Here is a 20720-nt window from a genome sequence, read left to right as displayed (position 1 = left end):
GGAGCCTTAACGAGCAATCAGCAGAGACCTGAGGCTATGCCCTCCCCCGCCCCCGTGGGGCTTGACAGGGGACCTCAGGCTGCGCCCCACCCCCCCGTCCTGGTGTCAGGCTGGAGGACCTCAGGCCGCACCCCCTGCCCAGTGGGGCTTGACAGGGCACCTCAGGCCATGCCCCCCCATCCTGGCACTGGGCCAGGGGACCTGAGGCTATGTCCCCTGTTAGGCAGGGCTTGACAAGCGCGGGACTGGCCAGGTCTGGATCTAGCCCAATTGAGGGGGGGGGGGCGGGTTTGGGTCTCACGCGATTTTGAGGTGCATGTGGGTGGGCGGGGACTTGACTCTGGGTCCCATTGTTCGCTCCAGACTCTGACAGGAGGAAGGTTTTCATATACATTTTACTAATTTTCTTTCATCTCTGACACTTCTTTTATAGAGAAAGGGCAAATAGCAATATTAAATTATTTCCTCTAATTAATCCCCTTTTAATGTGCACGAATTTCGTGCACCAGGTCACTAGTTTATACTAATAATAGAGAAATATGCAAATTGTCCAGGACACCGTCACAGTAATGACCGAACAGCAGGCTGCATGGGGTGACAAGGCCAGCAGGGGGTTAGTGAGGGATGGCCAAACGACTGAACAGCAGGCTGGGTGGGGCGGCCAGGCCGGCAGGGGGGCCAATGAGGGGTGAACAGGCTGGCAATGGGGGACAGTTGGGCAGTTGGGGGCAACCAGACCAGCAGGAGGGCAATTGGGGATGACCAGGTTGGCAGGGGAGGCAGTTGGGGGCGACCAGGCTGGCAGTGGAGGGCAGTTGGGCAGTTGGGGGCAACCAGGCCAGCAGGAGAGCAGTTGGGGGTGACCAGGCTGGCAGGGGGGGGGCAATGAGAGGTGAACAGGCCGGCAGTGGGGGACAGTTGGGGGTGATCAGGTTGGTGGGGGGGGGCAGTAAGGAGCAACCAAGGTGACAGGGTGGGCAGTTGGGGGTGACCAGGATGGCAAGGGGAACAGTGGGGGCAACCAGGCTGTAGGGGGGGGGATTTGGGGGTGACCAGGCTGGCGGGGGGGGCACAGTTGGGGGCGACCAGGCTGGCGGGAGGGCAGTTGGTGGTGACCAGGCTGGCAGGGGGGCAGTTTGGGGTGACCAGGCCAGCAGGGGGGGGCAATGAGGGGTGAATAGGCTGGCAATGGGGGACAGTTGGGCAGTTGGGGGCAACCAGACTGGCAGGAGGGGAGTTGGGGGCAACCAGGTCGGCAGGGGGGGCAATGAGGGGTGAACAGGTTGGCAATGGGAAACAGTTGGGATTGACCAGGCTGGCAGTGGGGTGCAGTTGGGGTCGACCAGGCTGGCAGGAGGGTAGTTGGTGGCGACCAGGCCAGCGGGGGGGGGGGGGGGGGACAGTTTGGGGCGAGCAGGCTGGCAGGGGGTGCAATGAGGGTGAATAGGCTGGCAATGGGGGACAGTTGGGATTGACCAGGCTGGCAGTGGGGTGCAGTTGGGGCCGACCAGGCTGGCAAGAGGGCAGTTGGTGGCGGCCAGGCCAGCAGGGGGGCAGTTTGGGGCGACCAGGCCGGCAGGGGGGGCAATGAGGGGTGAACAGGTTGGCAATGGAGAACAGTTGGGGTTGACCAGGCTGGAGAGGGGGGGGATTTGGGGGTGAACGGGCCAGCAGGAGGGCAGTTGGGGGTGATCAGGCCAGCAGGGGGGGGGCAGTGAGAGGTGAGCAGGCTGGCAGTGGGGGGCAGTTGGGCAGTTTGGGGCAACTAGGCTGGCAGGAGGGCAGTTGGGGGTGATCAGGCCAGTAGGCAGAGGCGGTTAGGGGTGATCAGGCTGGCAGGGGGGCAGTTAGGGGCAATCAGACAGACAGGCAGGTGAGCAGTTAGGAGCCAGCTGTCCCAGATTGTGAGAGGGATGTCCAACTACCAGTTTAGGCCTGATCCCTGGGATTGGACCTAAAGTGGCAGTCAGACATCCCCAGAGGGGTCCTGGATTGGAGAGGGTGCAGGCTGGGCTGAGGTGACCCTCCACTAGTGCATGAATTTCATGCACCAGGTCTCTAGTTTATGATAAAATCTATCATCAAAGTGGGAATAGAGGGGCTATCCCTCAGTGTAATAAAGGCCATATATGAAAAACCTGCAGCCAATATCATACCTATAGGACATAATCTAAAAGGGTTTTCATTAAGATCAGGGACAGGAGAGAGATGTGTGTTTTCACCACTTTTATTCAACATAGTACTGGAAGTCCTAACTACAATAATCAGATAAGAAGAAGAAATAAAAGGCATCTAAATTGGAAAGGAAGCAGCAAAACTGTCATTATTTGCAGATGACATTATACTGTATATAGAGAACCCTAAAGATTCCACCAAACTTAAACATAAGACAGGAAACCATAAAAAAATTGTAGAGAAATCCACAGGCAGCAAAATCTCAGACATATGCTGAAGCAATTATCTTCACTGATACAGCTCCTAGGGCAATGGAAACTAAGGAGAAAATAAACAAATGGGACTACATCAAAATAAAAAGCTTCTGCACAGCAAAAGAAACCATAAAAAATCAACAAGAAAGCCCACTGCATGGGAGAACATATTTGCCAATATTATCTCCGATAAGGGTTTAATCTCCAACATTTACAGGGAACTCATACTACTTAACAAAAGGAAAATAAACAACCCAATCAAAAAATGGGCAATGGACCTAAATAGACACTTTTCGAAAAAGGACATACAGAAGGCCGAGAGACATATGAAAACATGCTCAAAGTCACTAATCATCCAAGAGATGCAAATCAAAACGACAATGAGAATGGCTATTATCAACAAATTATCAAATGACAAGTGCTGGAAAGGATGCAGAGAAATAGGAATCCTTGTGCACTGCTGCTGGGAATGCAGACTGGTGCAGCCACTGTGGAGAACAGTATGGAGTTTCCTCAAAAAACTAAAAATGGAACTTCCATTTGACCCAGTGATCCCACTTCTAGGAATATATTCCAAGGAAACAGAAACACCAGTCAGAAAGGATATATGCACCCCTATGTTCATAGCAGCATAATTTACAATAGCTAAGATTTGGAAATGGCCTAAGTGCCCATCAGCAGATGAGTGGATTAGAAAACTGTGGCACATCTACACAATGGAATACTACACTGCTGTAAAAAGGAAGGAACTCCTACCATTCGCAACAGCATAGATGGACCTGGAGAGCTTATGCTAAGCGAAATAGGTTAGTCAGAGAAAGATAAGTATCACATGATCTCACTCATTTGTGGAATCTATACTAATAAAAGGGTAATATATTAATTAGACCAGGAGACCTTCCAGATGTCCTTCAGGACAAAGCCATGGTGGCAGGGCTGAGGCAGACGTGGTTAGGGGTGACCAGGCCAGGAGGGGTGGGCAGTTGGGGGTGATCAGGCCAGTGGGGGAGGCAGTTGGGGGCGAGCAGGCTGGTGGGGGAAGGCAGTTGGGGGTGAGCAGGATGGCAGGGGGGGCAGTTGGGGGCTAGCAGGCTGGCGGGGGGGGGGTATTTGGGGGTTATCAGGCCGCAAGTGTGGCACAGTTGGGGGTGATCAGGCAGGCAGGCAGGTGAGCGGTTAGGAGCCAGTGGTCCCGGATTGCAAGAGAGATGTTCGAATGCCGGCAGTCAGACATCCTCTGAGGGGTCCCAGATTGGAGAGGGTGCAGGCTGGGCTGAGGCACACCCCCGCCCCCTGTGCACGAATTTTGTGCATCAGGCCACTAGTATAATGAATAACATAAACTGATGAACAAAAACAGATTCAGAGACAGAAAAACATCAATCAGATTGTCAAACCTCAGAGGGAAGGCAGGGGAGGGTGAGGGTAAGGGGGAGAGATCAACCAAAGTACTTGTATGTATGCATATAAGCATAACCAATGGACACAGACACTGGGGGAGGGGTGAGGGCATGAGCTGGGGAGTGAGGGGCACTGGGGGGATAAGGACACATATGTAATACCTTAATCAATAAAAAAAGAAAAAAAAAGATTCTACTAAAAAAAAAAAAAAAAAAACTACTAGAACTGACAAATGAATTCAGTCAAGTAGCAGGATACAAAATAAGTATCCAGAAATCAGTTGCATTTCTAGGCACCAATAATAAACAGAAAGAAAAACCAAGATAACAATCCCATTTATAATTGCATCAAAAATAAATAAAATACCAAGGAATAAATTCAAATAAGGAGGTAAAAGACTGATATTCAGAAAATTATAGGACACTGATGACAGAAATTGAAGAAGATACAAATAAATGGAAGCATGTACTGTGTTCATTGGATGAATTAACATAATTAAAATGTCCTTACAACCCAAAGCAATCTATAGAGTCAATGTAATTCCTTTTAAAATACCAAAGGCATATTTCATATAAGTAGAACAAATATTCCAAAAATTAATATGGAACCACAAAAGTTCTTGAATAGCCTCACCTACTGAGAAAGAACAAAGTTGGAGGAATCACACTTCCTGATATCAAACTATACTACAAGGCCATAATAATCAGAATAGCTGATACTGGCATAAAAACAGACATATAGATTAGTGGAACAGAATAGAGAGCCCAGAAATAAACACACACCTTGACAGTCAATTAATATTTAACAAAGGAAGCAATAACATACAATGGGCTAAAGATAGTTTATTCAATAAATGGTACTGGGAAAATTGGACAGATACATGCAAAAAATAAAGTTAGACTACCTTCTTCATAAACAAGAATGAACTCAAAATGGATTAAAGACTTAAATGTTAGACTTGAGGAAGTGTGGGTGAGGGGATGGGGTGACAGTGGCTAGGCACCGAGCCTTGTCACCATCCAGACTAGCCTTGGCCCAGGTCTGAACCCACAGACACCCCGCCCAGACTCCATGCATGTGCGCCCTAAGGACACAAGCCAGACCCTGTGCAGTGAGGCAAAATACAGCGGGACCCAGAGCACTTACAGCTGACACCTGCAGGACCAGCTCTGTGGGGGAAGGGAGTACAACTCAGAACAGGGATAATCAAGGTGTGAGACTCAAGGCAGATCCAGCCTCTGGGCTAAGGAGTCCCAGACCACTGGACTGCTAGGGGCTTCAACCTCTCAGACCTCAATCAGGTTCCACAGGGCCAGAGAGCGACAGTGACTCACATTCACCTGCATTAGAGAAACTCTCAGGAGACCCAGGATAGATAGACACACCAAGAAACTAGATTCAACAACATCAGAGCAAAATTCAGTGAGCTCCACAAATAGTGGGCCCAAAGGTCTTTGAGTATGAGTGTGTGTGTGTGAGCAGATTTTTTTGTTTTTCCCTTTTTTCTTTTTTCCTCTTTCTTGCATAATTTATCTCTTTCCTTTGATTCTATTCTACTTTAGTCTATTCTTATTAATTTTTCTTTTTTCTTTTTCTTTTTTTCTCATTTCTTTCCTGTTTTGCTTTTCCTATCTATATCTTAATATACCCATCATTACTATATTTTTAAATGCATTATTGTTTTATTTATTTTCTATTTCCTCTTTTTTCCATCTTTATTAGTTCTTTTAGCTTCCTTGCTTCATATAGCCATTTTTTTCATCTTCTTTCTCCTTTTTTCTTTATATTCCTTCTAAGTCTTTGGTTACATGCCTTTTAGTATTCTCTTTATTTTTCTCTGCTTTATTTTATCTTCTTTTTCCTTCTTAGTCTTTCCTATTGTTGTTGCATAGAGTAGCTTGATTTTCATGGTATTTGTGGATTGGCTCTGTTGTGTCTTATCTGTTCTCTCAGCACCTGTATAATAGCTGGCACTATGACGTTGAGGTTCAGCCTCACCTGCAGCAAGTTGGAGGGGAGATCCATTTCACAAAAATCAAAAATCAAGTCTCAATTATAACAGGAGAGCCCAAATAACACACACAAGGGGCATTCCTAGAGCATCCAGCTTATGTGAACAAATAGACTGCACCACTGGACCCCTCAAGACACTTTCTATATAAAGCCATCCCACAAAGACTGGGAGTCATAAGAGTCTTACCTAATACATAGAAGCAAATACAAAGAGATAGCTAACATGGGGAGACAAACAACCCCCAAAGGAGAGAAAAGAAGGAATCACCAGAAAAAGAACTAAATGAAATGGAGGCAAGCAACCTATCAGTCATAGAGTTCAAAGCAATGATTATAAAAATGTTTAAGGATTTTCATGCAAATTACAACAGCATAAAAAGGGAAACAGAGGCCATGAACAAGAACCAGACAGAAATGAAGAATGATATATCTGACATCAAGAACACACTGGAAGGTATTAAAAGTAGATTGGATGAAGTAGAGGATCAAATCAGTGATTTGGAAGACAAGGTAAAAATAAATACCCAATTTAGAGCAGCAAATAGAAAAAAGAATTAAAATGCAGGAAGAAAGCTTAAGGGAGCTCTGGGACAACATGAAATGTAACAACATCTGCATTATAGGAATACAAGAAAGGGAAGAGGCCCTAGTTCAGTGGTCGGCAAACTGTGGCTCACGAGCCACATGTGGCTCTTTGGCCCCTTGAGTGTGGCTCTTCCATAAAATACGTGCGGGCGCGCACGTGCAGTGCGATTGAAACTTCATGGCCCATGCGCAGAAGTCGGTTTTTGGCCTGGGCAAGTCTATTTTGCAGATGTGGTTCTAACGCTGAGCCACACTCAAGGGGCCAAAGAGCCGCATGTGGCTTGCTAGCCGTGGTTTGCTGACCACTGCCCTAGTTGGTTTGGCTCAGTGTATACAACGGCGGCCTGCGGACTGAAGGGTCCCAGGTTCAATTCTGGTCAAGGGCACATGCCTGGGTTGCAGGCTCAATCCCTAGTAGGGGGCATGCAGAAGGCAGCTAATCAATGATTCTCTCTCATCGTTGATGTTTTTATCTCTCTCTCCCTCTCCCTTCTCTGAAATCAATAAAAAATTTTAAAAAATCATTTTGTTTTATTTTTAATAAAAAGGGGAAGAGGGTGAGCAAGGAACAGAGAACCTGTTTAAAGAAATAATGACAGAAAACTTCCCCAACCTGGTGAAGGAAAATGTCACACAAGTTCAGGAGGCACAGAGAGTCCTAATCAAGATGAACCCAAAGAGCCCCACACCTCAGTACATCATAATTAAAATGGCAAATGTTAAAGACAAAGAATCTTAAAGACAACAAGAGACAAAAATTTACCTACAAAGAAGTTCCCATTAGAATGTCAGCTGACTTTTCAATAAAACACTTTAGGCCAGAAGGGAGTGGCATGAAGTATTCAAAGTAATGAAAATCAAGGACCTAAATCCAAGACTACTGTATCTAGTGAGGCTATCATTTAAAATTAAAGGTGAAATAAAAAGCTTTCCAGACAAGAAAAGGTTAAAGAAGTACATTACCATCAAACCAGCAATGCAAGAAATGTTAAAGGGACTGCTTTAAGAAGAAGAAAAGAAGAGAGAGAGGATCATAGGCATAAAGAAAATAAAAATGGCCCTATCTGGTTTGGCTCAGTGGATGGAGTGTCTGCCTATAGACTGAAAGGTCCCAGGTTCGATTCCAGTCAAGGGCACATGCCTGGGTTGCAAGCTTGATCCCCAATGTGGGGCATGCAGCAGGCAACCAATCAATGATTCTCTCTCATCATTGATGTTTCTATCTCTCTCTCCCTCTCTGAAATCAATAAAATATACATATATATATTAAAAAAGGAAAAAAAAAAGAAGATAAAAATGGCAATAAATAATACCTGTCATTAATAACCTTAAATGTAAATGGATTAAGTGCTCCAGTCAAAAGACATAAGGTGACTGAATGGATAAGAAAACGTGACCCATATATATGCTGTCTGCAATAGACCCACCTCAGAACAAAAGATACACACAGACTCAGAGCAAAAGGATGGAAAAATATGTTCCATGCAGATGGAAAGGGGGAAAAAAAAAGCTGGAGTAGCAATGCTCATATCAGACAAAATAGACTTCAAAACAAAGGCCATAACAAGAGACAAGGAAGGCCACTTCATAATACTAAAGGGTATGACTCAATAAGAAAATATAACCCTTGTAAACATATATGCACCAACATAGGAGCACCCAAGTACATAAAAAAAACCCAAAACTCTTGATGGACTTTAAGGAAGAGAATGACAGCAATATAGTCATAGTAGTGGACTTTAACACCCCACTGACATCACAGAATAGATTTTCCAGACAAAAATATTAACCAGGAAACAGAGGCCTTAAATGAAACACTAGATCAGATGGATCTAACTGATTTTACAGAACATTTCACTAAAAAACAACAATATTCTCAAGCACACATAGAACATTCTCCAAGACAGACCACATGTTAGGGCACAAAACAAGTCTATACAAATTCAAGAAGATTGATATAATACCAAGCATCTTCTCAGATCACAATGCATGAAGTTAGAAATCAACTACAAAAGAACCCCTCAAAAACACTCAAATACTAGTACTTGGAGACTAAATAGCATGTTATTAAACAATGAATGGGTTACCAATAAGATCAAGCAAGAAGTTAAAAACTTCCCAGAAACAAATGAAAATGAACAAACAACCACCCAAAACCTATGGGACACAGCAAAAGCAGTCATGAGAGGGAAGTTCATAGCACTCCAGGCCTACCTCAAGAAACAAGAAAAAGCACTAAGAACTATCTAACCCTACAACTAAATTAATTAGAAAGAGAACAGCAAGAGAAGCCCAGAGGAAGTATAAGGAAGGAAATAATAAAGGTCAGCAGTAATGACATAGAGAAAAAAAAAGTATAAAAGATCAATAAATCCAAGAGCTGGTTCTTTGAAAAGGTAAACAAGATTGATAAACTCCTGGCCAGACTCAACAAGAAACAAACAGAGAGGACCCAAATAAATAAAATCAGAAATGAAAGAGGTGATATAACAAGACACCACAGAAATACAAAGGATTGTAAGCAAATACTATGAACAACAAACTAGACAACTTTGGCGAAATGGACAAATTCCTAGAAACATATAATCTTCCAAAATTCCATCAGGAAGAATCAGAAAACCAGAGTAGGTCAATAACAACTGATAAAATTGAAGCAGCAATTAAAAAACTTCCAGCAAACAAAAGTCCTGGACCAGAGGGATGTATAGGAGAATTTTACTAAATACTCAAAGAAGAACTAACACCTATTCCAAACTATTCTAAAAATTTCAAGAGGAAGGAACACTCCAAGTTCTTTTTTTGAAGCCATCATTATCCTAATTCCAAAACCAGTTAAAGACACTACAAAGAAAGAAAATTATAGGTCAATATTCCTGATGAACATAGATGCTAAAATCCTCAAAAAAAATATTAGCAAATTGGATCCAGGAATATATTAAAAAGATCATACACTATGATCAAATGGGATTTATTCTGGGGGTGCAAGGCTGGTACAATATAAGCAAATCAATGAATGTGATACATCACATAAACAAATGGAAAGACAAAAACCACATAATCATATCAATAGGTACAGAAAAAGCGTTTGACAAAATCCAGCACCCTTTTTTGATAAAAATTCTCAGTAAAGTAGGAATAGAGGGATCATACCTCAACATAATAAAGGCCATATATGACAAACCTACAGACAACATAATACTCAATGGGCAAAAACTAAAAGTATTTCCCTTAAGTACGGAACAAGACAGGTATGTCCGCTTTCACCACTCTTATTCAACATAGTACTGGAAGTCCTAGCCACATCAATCAGACAAGAAGAAGAAATAAAAGGCATCCAAATTGGAAAGGAGGAAGTAAAACTGTCATTGTTTGCAAATAACATGATATTGTACATAGAAAATGCTAAAGATTCCACCAGAAAACTACTAGATTTAATAAATGAATTCATCAAGGTAGCAGTATACAAAATGAACATCCAGAAATCAATGATATTTTTATACACCAATGAACTCTCAGAAAGAGAAACTAAAAGATACTTAGGAATAAACTTAAATTAAGGAGGTAAAAGACATGTACTTGGGAAACTATAGGACATTGAAAAAATAGAGGAAGATACAAATAAATGGAAACATATGCCATGTTTATGGATTGGAAGAATTAACATCATTAAAATGGCTATACTACCCAAAGCAATATATGGATTCAACACAATCCCTATTAACATACCAATGACATACTTCATAGAGCTAGAACAAATACTCCAAAATTTATATGAAACCATAAAAGACCCCGAATAGCTGTAGCAATCTTGAGAAAGAAGAACGAAGTAGGAGGGATCACAATGCCAGATGTCAACTATACTACAAAGCCATTATAAAGCCAAAACATCCTGGTACTGGCACAAGAACAGGCATATAGATGAATGGATCAGAGCAGAGACCCTGGAAATTGACCCACACCATTAAGATCAATTAATATTTGACAAAGGAGGAAAGAACATACAATGGAGTAAAGACAGTATCTTCAATAAATGGTGTTAGGAAAACTGGACAGACACTTGCAAAAAGATGAAACTAGATCACCAACTTACACCATACACAAGAATAAATTCAAGATGAATACAAGACTTAAATGTGAGGCATGAAACCATAAAAATTTTAGAGGAGAACATAGGCAATAAAATCTCAGACATCTCATGTAGCAATATGTTTATGGATACATCTTCTAAGGCAAAGGAAACTAAGGAAAAAGTAAACAAATGGGACTACATCAAAATAAAAAGCTTCTGCACAGCAACAGAAACCACCATCAAAATGAAAAGGTAAGGGGGAGAGATCAACCAAAGGACTTGTATGCATGCATATAGGCCTAACCAATGGACACAGACAACAGGGGGGTGAGGGCATAGGGGGTGGGGTAATGGGGGAATAAGGACACATATGTAACACCACAATCAATAAAGAAATGAAAAGAAAAAAAAGAAAAAAAGAGAAAAGGGAACCCACTCTAGGGGAGAACATATTTGCCAATGATATATCTGATAAAGGGTTAATATCCAAAATATGTAAAGTATTCATATAACTCAACAAACGAAAGACAAACAATCAAATTAAAAAATGGGCAAAAGACCTGAATAGACATTTCTCCAAAGATGACATACAAATGGCCAAGAGACATATGAAAAAATGCTCCAATTATTAATCATCAGGGATATGCAAATTAAAACCACAATGAGATATCACCTCACACCTGTCAGAATGGCTATTATAAAAAAATCAACAAACAACAAGCGCTGGTGAGAATGTGGAGAAAAAGGAACGCTAATTCACTGCTGGTGGGAATGCAGATTGATGCACCCACTATGGAAAACAGTAGGGAGTTTCCTCAAAAAATTAAAAATGACTCAGAGATCCCATTTCTGGTAATATATCCTAAAAACCCCAAGACGCCAATCAGAAAGAATATATGCACCCATATGCTCATAGCAGCATTATTTATAATAGCTAAGATTTGTAAACAGCCCAAGTGCCCATCAATAGATAAATGGATAAAAAAACTGTGGGACATTTACACAATACTATACAGCTGTAAAAAAGAGGGATCTCTTACACTTTGGGACAGCATGGATGGACCTGGAAAATATTATGCTAAATGAAATAAGCCAATCTGAGAAAAACAAATATCACATGATTTCACTTTTTTATGGAATCTAATGAGCAAAATGAATTGACCAGCAAAAATAAGACCCAAAGCATGGAGGCATGGAACACACTGCCATACCTCAATGTGGGGTTGGGGGATGAGAAGAGAGAAACCAAAGAACTTACCCTATATAATATAAGGGTAATATGCAAATCGACTGAACAGTGGAACAACCGGTCGCTATGACAGCTCAATGCAGGAGCTGCCCCCTGTTGGTCAGTGTGCTCCCACAGAGGGAGCGCCACTCAGCCAGAAGCCAGGCTGATGGCTGGCGAGTGCAGTGGCAGTGGTGGGAGTTGGCCTAAGCCGTCAGTCAGACATCCCCCAAGGGCTCCCTGACTGCTAAAGGGTGCAGGCTGAGCTGAGGGAACCCCCTCCCCCCACCCAGTGCATGAATGTTGTGCACCGGGCCTCTAGTATACTTATATACCTAGCCCATGGACAGGGGCAATAGGGTAGTGAAGACCTGGTTGGGGGGGGGTGTGGGGAGGGGGAAGCAAAGGGAGGGGGGAATGGGAGATATCTGTAATACTATTAACAGTAAAAAATGTATTTAAAAAGTTAGGCTTGAAACCATAAAAATCCTAGAAGAAAACATAGGCAATAAAATCTCAGACATTTCTCAGAGCAGTATTTTTGCCAATATATCTCTTCGGACAAGGGAAGCACAAGAAAAAAATAAACAAATGGGACTACATCAAACTAAAAAGCTTTTGCACAGCAAAGGAAACTATTAACAAAATAAAAAGACAACCCATTGAATGGGAGAACATATTTGCCAATGATACATCTGATAAGGGATTAGTATCTAAAATTTATAAAGAATTTATACAACACAACATCAGAAAAACAAACAATCCTATTAAAAAATGGGCAAAGGACCTGATTAGACACTTCTCCAAAGAGGTTGTACAGGTAGCCAATAGACATATAAAAACATAAGTTAAAACTATAATGAGATATCACCTCACACCTGTCAGAATGACTATCATCAATAAATCAACAAACAACAAATGTTAGTGAGGATGTGTAGAAAAGGGAACCCGAATGCACTGTTAGTGGGAATGCAGATTGGTGCAGCCACTATGGAAAGCAGTATGGAGTTCTCTCAAAAAATTAAAAGTGGAATTGCCTTATGACCCAGTGATTCCACTTCTGGTAATATATCTGAAGAAACCTGAAACACTAATTCGAAATAATATATGCATCCCTATGTTTATTGCAGCATTATTTACAATAGCCAAGATTTGAAAGCAGCCCAACTGCCCATCAGTAGATGAGTGGGTAAAAAAACTATGGTACATTTACACAGTGGAATACTGTTTGCTGAAAAAAGAAGGAGGAAGAGGAGGAGGAGGAGGAGGAGGAGGAGGAGGAGGAGGAGGAGGAGGAGGAGGAGGAGGAAATCTTACCTTTTGCAACAGCATGGATGGACCTGGAGAGTATTATGTTAGGTGAAATAAGCTAATCAGAGAAAGACAAGTACCATATGATTTCACTTATATGTGGAATCTAATGAACAAAATAAACAGGCGAGCAAATAGAAATAGACTCATAGATACAGAGAACAGACTGACAGTTGTCAGAGGGAAGGGCGTTCTGGGACTGGGTGAAAAAGGTGAAGGGATTAAGAAAAAGAAAAAAGAAAACACCCCAAAACCCTCATAGACACAGATAACAGCATGGTGATTACAAGAGAAAGGGAACTGGGAGAGGTAGGAGAGGTTAAAGGGTAGATAAATGGTGATGGAAGGAGACTTGACATGGGGTGGTGAACACAAAATACAATATACAGATGATGTATTATAGAATTGTACATCTGAAACATATATAATTTTATTGACCAATGTCACACCAATAAATTCAATAAAAATGAAAAATAACAATAAAATAGGCTGCTTAGACACCCATAAAGGTTTAAGAGACAATCAAGAGCTAGGGCAGGGTTGAAAGATATGTTTCATCACTTACCTGAGGCCACTTCTTCAAGACTAAGAGGTAGCTGTTTTATCTAAGGTACAGACACCAACATAAAGTCAAAGAAAATAAAGAAATAAAGGAATATGTTGCAAACAACAACAAAAAAGCGAGAGAAAAACTCAGAAAAAAAGATTTTAATAAACAGGAAAAGTTGTTGTACTTGATAAATAGTTCAAAATAATGGTCATAAAAATGCTCATTAAGTTCAAGAGAAGAATGGATGAACAAAAGAGAATTTCAACAAACTTTTGGTGTTTCAAAAGTAATCTCTCAGGGTTACAGCAGTCTCTCAATATCAGGTTTTTGCATTATTATTAAGTTTAAGAAATGGACTCTAGTAGGATGAAATGGGGAATCTTGAATTAAATTTTCATGTTTGCCCATACCTGAGTTTTCTATATACCTTTGTGACTCGATGAAATTAATTAGCTTGGTTATTCCCTATAAAAACAAAGCCTGGAAATGGTATCTGACACATTTCTAACATAGTATGTACAGCACCAGGATGGCCACTGTTCAGACACAGCCAGCAGTCCAGGGAAGGAGATGATGATGGAGAAACCGACATCCTTTCTGGAAGCTCTCCCTATGGATGTGGGTTATGGCAGGGAAAGTAGCATACTATGAATTTCTGTAATAAATTGTTTAATATTTGTGTAATAAATTAATAGGAAACACCACAGTCTTATTTCTGTAATAAGATTGTCACTATTGGTCTAGAGATTCGGCTTATTCCCATTATGACTCCTGGAAAGTCTTTCTGCAGCTCTGTATCTATGGCTGATCAGACCTGAATGGACGTGTAAATATAATTCAGTTTCCATCCTGCCAATGGCACATGGTGAGCCAGGATGAGCTGGTTATCCGCTCTGCATGAACCATGAACGCCCTCTCTGGTTGAATTTCCCGTCAACCGGACTCCTCAACCTCCATGCTGCTGCCAGTACATTTTCCTCCTAGAAATAAATCTGAGTCTGTCTCCTGCCTTAAAACCTCTTGACTCCAAGCTGTTGCTCACAGGAGTAATTCACAATTCCTTCCACAGGCACATACAGCCATTTACAATTTGGCCTCAACCCAATTCACTCCTTTTCTTCCTCCCCACTGTAATCCTATGGCCTACATTCCAGCTTCAGTTCATTTCTCAGCGTTTCTTGAAACAGCAATGCCCTTCACTCTGCCTTTATCCAAACCGTTTCTTTTGCTTGAAGCTGTTCTTTGCCTGTTACTATCTCATAAACACGTGTATGCCTCTCCACCTGCTCAGAGGCTGTGCAGCCTCCCCGGGAACATCCCTCTCTACTCGCATCTCCTCTCTACCACTCACTGAATAAAAGTCATCTCTGCTCTGCCGAGGGTAAGGGCTCCACCCTTCCTCTTTTCACCCCCAGCTCCAATCTGAGAGCCTGGCATTTGTATGTACTGAGTGGAAGAACTGTATTTCAGGTTTGCAGTTTATAGGCATGCTGGGAAGCTTGCGGGAGATGCAGCTTCCAAACCTGAGCTCATGTGGACCTTGTTGTAGGTGATACTAGCTTTAGAGGAGATACTGGGTTCTACTGAGGTTTTGCTGCCTCACTCAGACAGGGCCCCATTGGACTCAGGTTTCACTGAAGCCCATGTAAGGCAAGGCCCTGGTTAGGAGATGCTCAACACCTGTAAGCATAGAGTGTTAGAGTTGGAAGGGATCTTACAGAGGTCTCCAGACTAAAGTCAATTAACCAAATGAGGAAACTGAGGCTGGAAAAGGTTGGGCAATGCTCCAGGTGACACAAAACGGTAGTATCAGAACTGAATTTCAACCTGAAATTCCTCCCCCCCACTGCCCAATGCTGACACTCACTGCTCTTTATATCCAGCCCTAGCACTTTCTCTGCTGCTCAGCAAGCACAGGGATGTCAGGCAATGAGGGCGAGCATGTTCAAATCTCTTACTTCCAATGAGAGAAACTGGACATGGAAGGGAAATTGATATTTTTTTCCAAATTGAGGCTTTATTAGAGCAGCCCGACTCCTTCCCTACTTCTCTACTTGGTGAGCCGCTCTGACCTTCTATTCAGACGAAAGGAAGGGCCTGGGGAGAACCCATCCTTTGCTCCTGACCCTTCCTTTCACCCTCGGATTCTCACACTTTCCTTCTCTGGTTTTGCCTTTTCTCCATCCCACGCCACTCCCTGCTTCCTTAACATTTAGGCACCTAAATACAGAATCAAGTATTTAACGTGCTTTTTCTGATATTTACTCATAAAAGGTCACTGCATTAGAGCAGCATTTTTCAACTGGTGTGCCACAAGAATTTTTAAAACATGCAACACCTGACTCTTTAGTCAGGGGCACTGACCTCTTCTCTGTTAGATTGTCAAATAAAATAAATGATAACAGCCAACACAACAACAACAGTTGTCTGGTGTGAATGAATCAAAATTATACCTATTTTTGTCAGATTGGCAAAAAAAAACATATTTTTTGGTGAGCAGCAGAATTTTAGTAATTAGTGTATGTGTTCTATGAGGTGAGAAAGGTTGAAAATTGCTGCACTAGAACTTTAAGGAGAAGAGATGCAAAGGAAGTCAAATAACCTGCAATAAGCACACCCTGAGTAACTTTCATAGTGGCTATTCATGCACAAATGTTTACAGATACAGACATTTAAAAATAGAGGCATTTATTCATGCCAGCAAATACGTAAATGAAGTATGAAATAATACTAGGGAGGGGACAGTGTTGAACTGGATGATCTCTAAAGATATTTCCAGGAACAAATTCTGTGATTCTTTCACATGATGGAATCCAGTTGGAAAAAGCCCGAAAGTTTCCACAGAGCTTTTTTGATTGTTCATTCTCCAGGGTAATCTATATATATAAAAGCCAAAGTGATTGGCAGATTGGCCAACCAGCTAACTGGCCAGTAGCTATGATGTGCAATGGCCACCAGGGGACAGACGCTCAATGCTGGAGCTGCCGAGTGACAGCAACTTTGCAGAGTGCCCTCTTGCACTCGGGAATCCCTCAGGGGATGTCGGACTGCCGGATTTGGCCCAATCCCCACAGGCCAGGCTGAGGAACCCCACCTGCAGAGGGACCCCGCTTACTCCACAGATGACCTTCAAGCTTCGGTGCCACCCCAGGTGCAACTGGCTGGGGAGAGACTGCAGGAGGTTGGCTCCAGGGTGTGTCCAGCCCGTCTCACCCAGTCCTGCCCCGCCAGCCACCTTCTAGGGCCTCTAGTCCTATATAATAGAAGCCTAATATGCAAATTGACCGAATGGCAGAACGCTATGACGTGCACTGACCAGCAGGGGACAGACGCTCAACGCAGGAGCTGCCCCCAGTCCACAGGCCCCAGGCCAGCCAAGGCAGGTGCCAGCGGGGGCCCCCTAATTGACTCGCCGGTCACCCCACAGATTGGCCCTGATCACAGGCCAGGCCTAGGGACCCTACACATGCATGAATTTTGTGCATCGGGCCTCAAGTAGAAAATAAAAAACACACCCAACCACATTTAACTTTTTTTTAAAAAATATATTTTATTGATTTTTCACAGAGAGGAAGGGAGAGGGATAGAGAGCTAGAAACATCGATGAGAGAGAAACATCGATCAGCTGCCTCCTGCACACTTCCCACTGGGGATGTGCCTGCAACCAAGGTACATGCCCCTGACCGGAATCGAACCTGGGACCCTTGCATCCGCAGGCCGACGCTCTATCCACTGAGCCAAACCGGTCAGGGCCACATTTAACTTTTCTTCTGAGTGCATGGACTTTGGGTGCCCATTAGTTTGGGCATGGCAGTGCCAGTCACGCTCTCTCTCTCTCACATCTCAGATAAACACACCCTATGCTTATTTGCCACCATGTTTTAAAGGTCTTTAGTAAGAAGCATGACCCTTGTTCTCTGCCACAGAGAAACCTCCATAGTGCTCCCCACACAGTGGAAATGTGTTCAACATGCACTGTGATCCTAGTTTCTCTGCCTTGGGCCTGGTCAGGACCCAGCATTATGGGAAAATGAATACATTTCCAGAGTGTAGAGTCCAGTGTCCCAAAGCAGTGTCATTACTGCATTTACTTTAAGGATAAGATCAAGTGGTACAGTACATGTAATAACAGACTATTATTCAATGCAGCTAACATTTCTGACAAACTGATTAGTGTTTAGAGCAGGGGTGGGCAAACTTTTTGACTCGAGGGCCACAATGGGTTCTTAAACTGGACCGGAGGGCTGGAACAAAAGCATGGATGGAGTGTTTGTGTGAACTAATATAAATTCAAAGTAAAGGAGCGGAGAGGAGAGCAAGAGAACCAGATAGAACAGCCGGATCCGGCTCGCGGGCCATAGTTTGCCCAAGGCTGGTTTAGAGTGTTCAAGAGAAAAATAGAAAAAAAGCCACTTATAGGGCTATCAAATACTGTCATAATTTACACAGGATTATAAATTTGATAAACACTTGTAGAAGTTAGAAATGTTTTTCTGAATATTGAAATGCTCTTTAAAGGTTTAATGATTGCCCTATGAAAGAACATATATGGGAATGTTTAACAAAATTTCTTAAAATTCCAGAGCTTGTGGGAGTTCCAGTTCAAGATGGTGACATAGAAGGCTCCTGAACTCACTGCCTCCCAGAAACACACTGAGTCTACAGCAACACACACCCTCTAAAAGAAGCGCAGAAACACATTGGGCAAATAAGAACAAAACAAAACCCCACATCGAAATGGGTAGAAGAGGCTGAGGTACAATCTGGTCATAAACCTCACCTATCAGGCATGACAACACACAATTGGGAGAAAACTCACAACTCCCAGCTTTTCCATGAGGAGTAAAGGGTTTGGAATCCACATATCATACCCCAACTTTTAAGATGTTCACCTGAGAGGTGGGCCCCAAAAACATCTAGCTCTGTAAGCCAATGGAGCTTGTGTCTATGAGACCCACAGGGCAAATCAAGATACATTTGCAAATCAATTGATGCGATATACCACATTAGCAAAATGAAGATTAAAAATTACATGATTATCTCTACAATGCAAACAACAACAAATGTGACAAAGTTCAACATCCATTCATGATAAAAACTCCCAACAAACTGTGTATTGAGGGAATGCACCTCAACAAAATAAGGCACACATCTAACATCATGCTCAACAGAACTCAGGAAAACAGTTTATTATTTATCAGTTTAGTATAAAGAATATAATAAAGGCTACAGATTCTGATGGAAGAGAAGTAGAGAGCAAGGTGGGAAGGGGCCTGAGCTTCTAGGCTGTTTTCCCAGAAAATCCATGTGTTCAACAACCCAGAAGCTCTCTGATCCCCATACAACTGGGATTTTTGGAGGCTTCCTCAAATTGTTAACTTCATTTCCAGTCCCTCTCCTTTCTCTAGAGAAGTGGAGGTGTGGCTGAAAATGTCAAGCTTCTATCATGGCTTGGTCTATCTGGTGACTGGCACCCATCCAGGGGTCCACCTAGAGTCATCTCATTAAGGAAAAAAAAAACATCCTATCACCCAGGAAATCCCAAGGATTAGACCTTAGTGTAAGGAGCCAGGTCAAAGACCAAATATTAGAGCAAAAGATGCTCCTAGTGCTTTTTTATCACTTCAGAAATTATGAGTTTTAGAAGCTCTGAGCTAGGAATTGGGGGAGACACACACTCTCTCTCTATACACACACACACACTCTCTCTCTCTCTCTCTCTCTCTCTCTCTCTCTAGAGGCCTGGCACATGAAATTCGTGCATGGAGGGGGTTTCCCCCAGCCCAACCTGCACCTTCTCTAATCCAGGACCCCTTGGGTGATGTCCTGTGGGATAGGCCCTAAAACGTAAGTCAGACATTCCTCCTTGCAACTCGGGACCACTGGCTCCTATCTGCTCGCCTGCCTGCCTGCCCGATGGCCCCTAACCCCTCTGCCTGCTGGCCTGATCACCCCCTAACTGCTTCCCTGCCAGCCTGATCACCCCTAACTGCTCCCCTGCCAGCCTGATCGCCCCCTAACTGCTCCACTGCCTGCCTGGTTGCCCCTAACTGCTCCCCTGCCAGCCTGATCGCCCCCTAACTGCCTCTGCCTTAGCCTCTCCACCACAGCTTTGTCCAGAAGGACGTCTAGAAGATGTCTGGAAGAACGTCTGGTCTATCCGGTCTAATTAGCATATTACCCTTTTATTAGTTTAGATATTTCTCTCTCTCTCTCTTTCTCTTTCTCTCTCTCTCTTTATATATATATAAAAGGCTAACACGACTGGTCGCTATGATGTGCACTGACCACCAGGGGCATACGCTCAATGCAGGAGCTGCCAAGCTGCAGTGACTTGGCAGTGGCAGTTCTTGGGTGACACACCCTGAAGCCAGAGAGGAGGGAGCCTGATTCCTCGTGGGGCCATGAGAGTCTACCTTCGGCTGTGGGTTATGTTGTTGCTGGGGCACTGTCAGCCCCAAATCTGGTTTACTGCACACTTGCATTTGCGTTCCACACCCTGTACAACAGCAACTTTGCACAATGTCCTCTTGCACTCTGGGACCCCTCGGGGGATGTCGGAGAGTTGGTTTCGGCCTGATCCCTACAGGCCAGGCCAAGGGACCTCACCTGCTTGAGGGACCATGCTCACTCCACAGACCCCAGGGAGGGACCGCGGGAGGTTGGCTCCAGGGCATGTCCAGCCTGTCCTGCCCTGCCCCATCCTGTCGGCCACCTTCTAATTAATTTTCTTTGAATGTGCACAAATCCGTGCACTGGGCCAGTAGTATATATATAATATTATTTCATAATGGTATTGGCATAAAAACAGACACATAGATTAACGGAACAGAACAGAAATCCCAGAAATAAACCTAAGCATATTAATTTACAATGAAGGAGCCAAGAATATACAATGGGGGAAGGATAGTCTTTTTAATAAATGGTGTTGGGAAAATTGGATAGCCATGTGCAAAAGAATGAAACTAGACCCCTATCTTATAGTGCACACAAAAATCAACTCAAAATGGATTAAAGGCTTCAACATAAAACCTGAAACCATAACTCCTAGAAGGAAACACAGGGTGTAAGTTCCTTGACATCCTCCTTTGCAATGGAGTTTTGGATTTGACACCAGAAGAAAATGCAACAAAA

The 20720-nt window shown here is 43.1% G+C and overlaps 1 protein-coding gene across 1 annotated transcript in view; it reads left to right on the top strand.

The window, feature by feature from the left end:
- PRIM2 (DNA primase subunit 2) overlaps positions 1-19096 on the top strand; it is a 369636-nt gene extending 350540 nt beyond the window's left edge. Inside the window, exon 14 of the mRNA XM_080663471.1 lies at positions 18170-19096. Within this exon, the coding sequence (XP_080519597.1) occupies positions 18170-18205 (36 nt within the window). The 3' untranslated portion in view covers positions 18206-19096. The remainder of the gene's footprint in view (positions 1-18169) is intronic.
- The last annotated feature ends 1624 nt before the right edge of the window (positions 19097-20720 follow it).

Source organism: Plecotus auritus (assembly GCF_963455305.1).
Source record: "Plecotus auritus genome assembly, chromosome: 4".
NCBI lineage: Eukaryota > Metazoa > Chordata > Mammalia > Chiroptera > Vespertilionidae > Plecotus > Plecotus auritus.
Note: the sequence above shows the minus strand (reverse complement) of the source record. Positions and strands in the feature narration are given on the sequence as shown.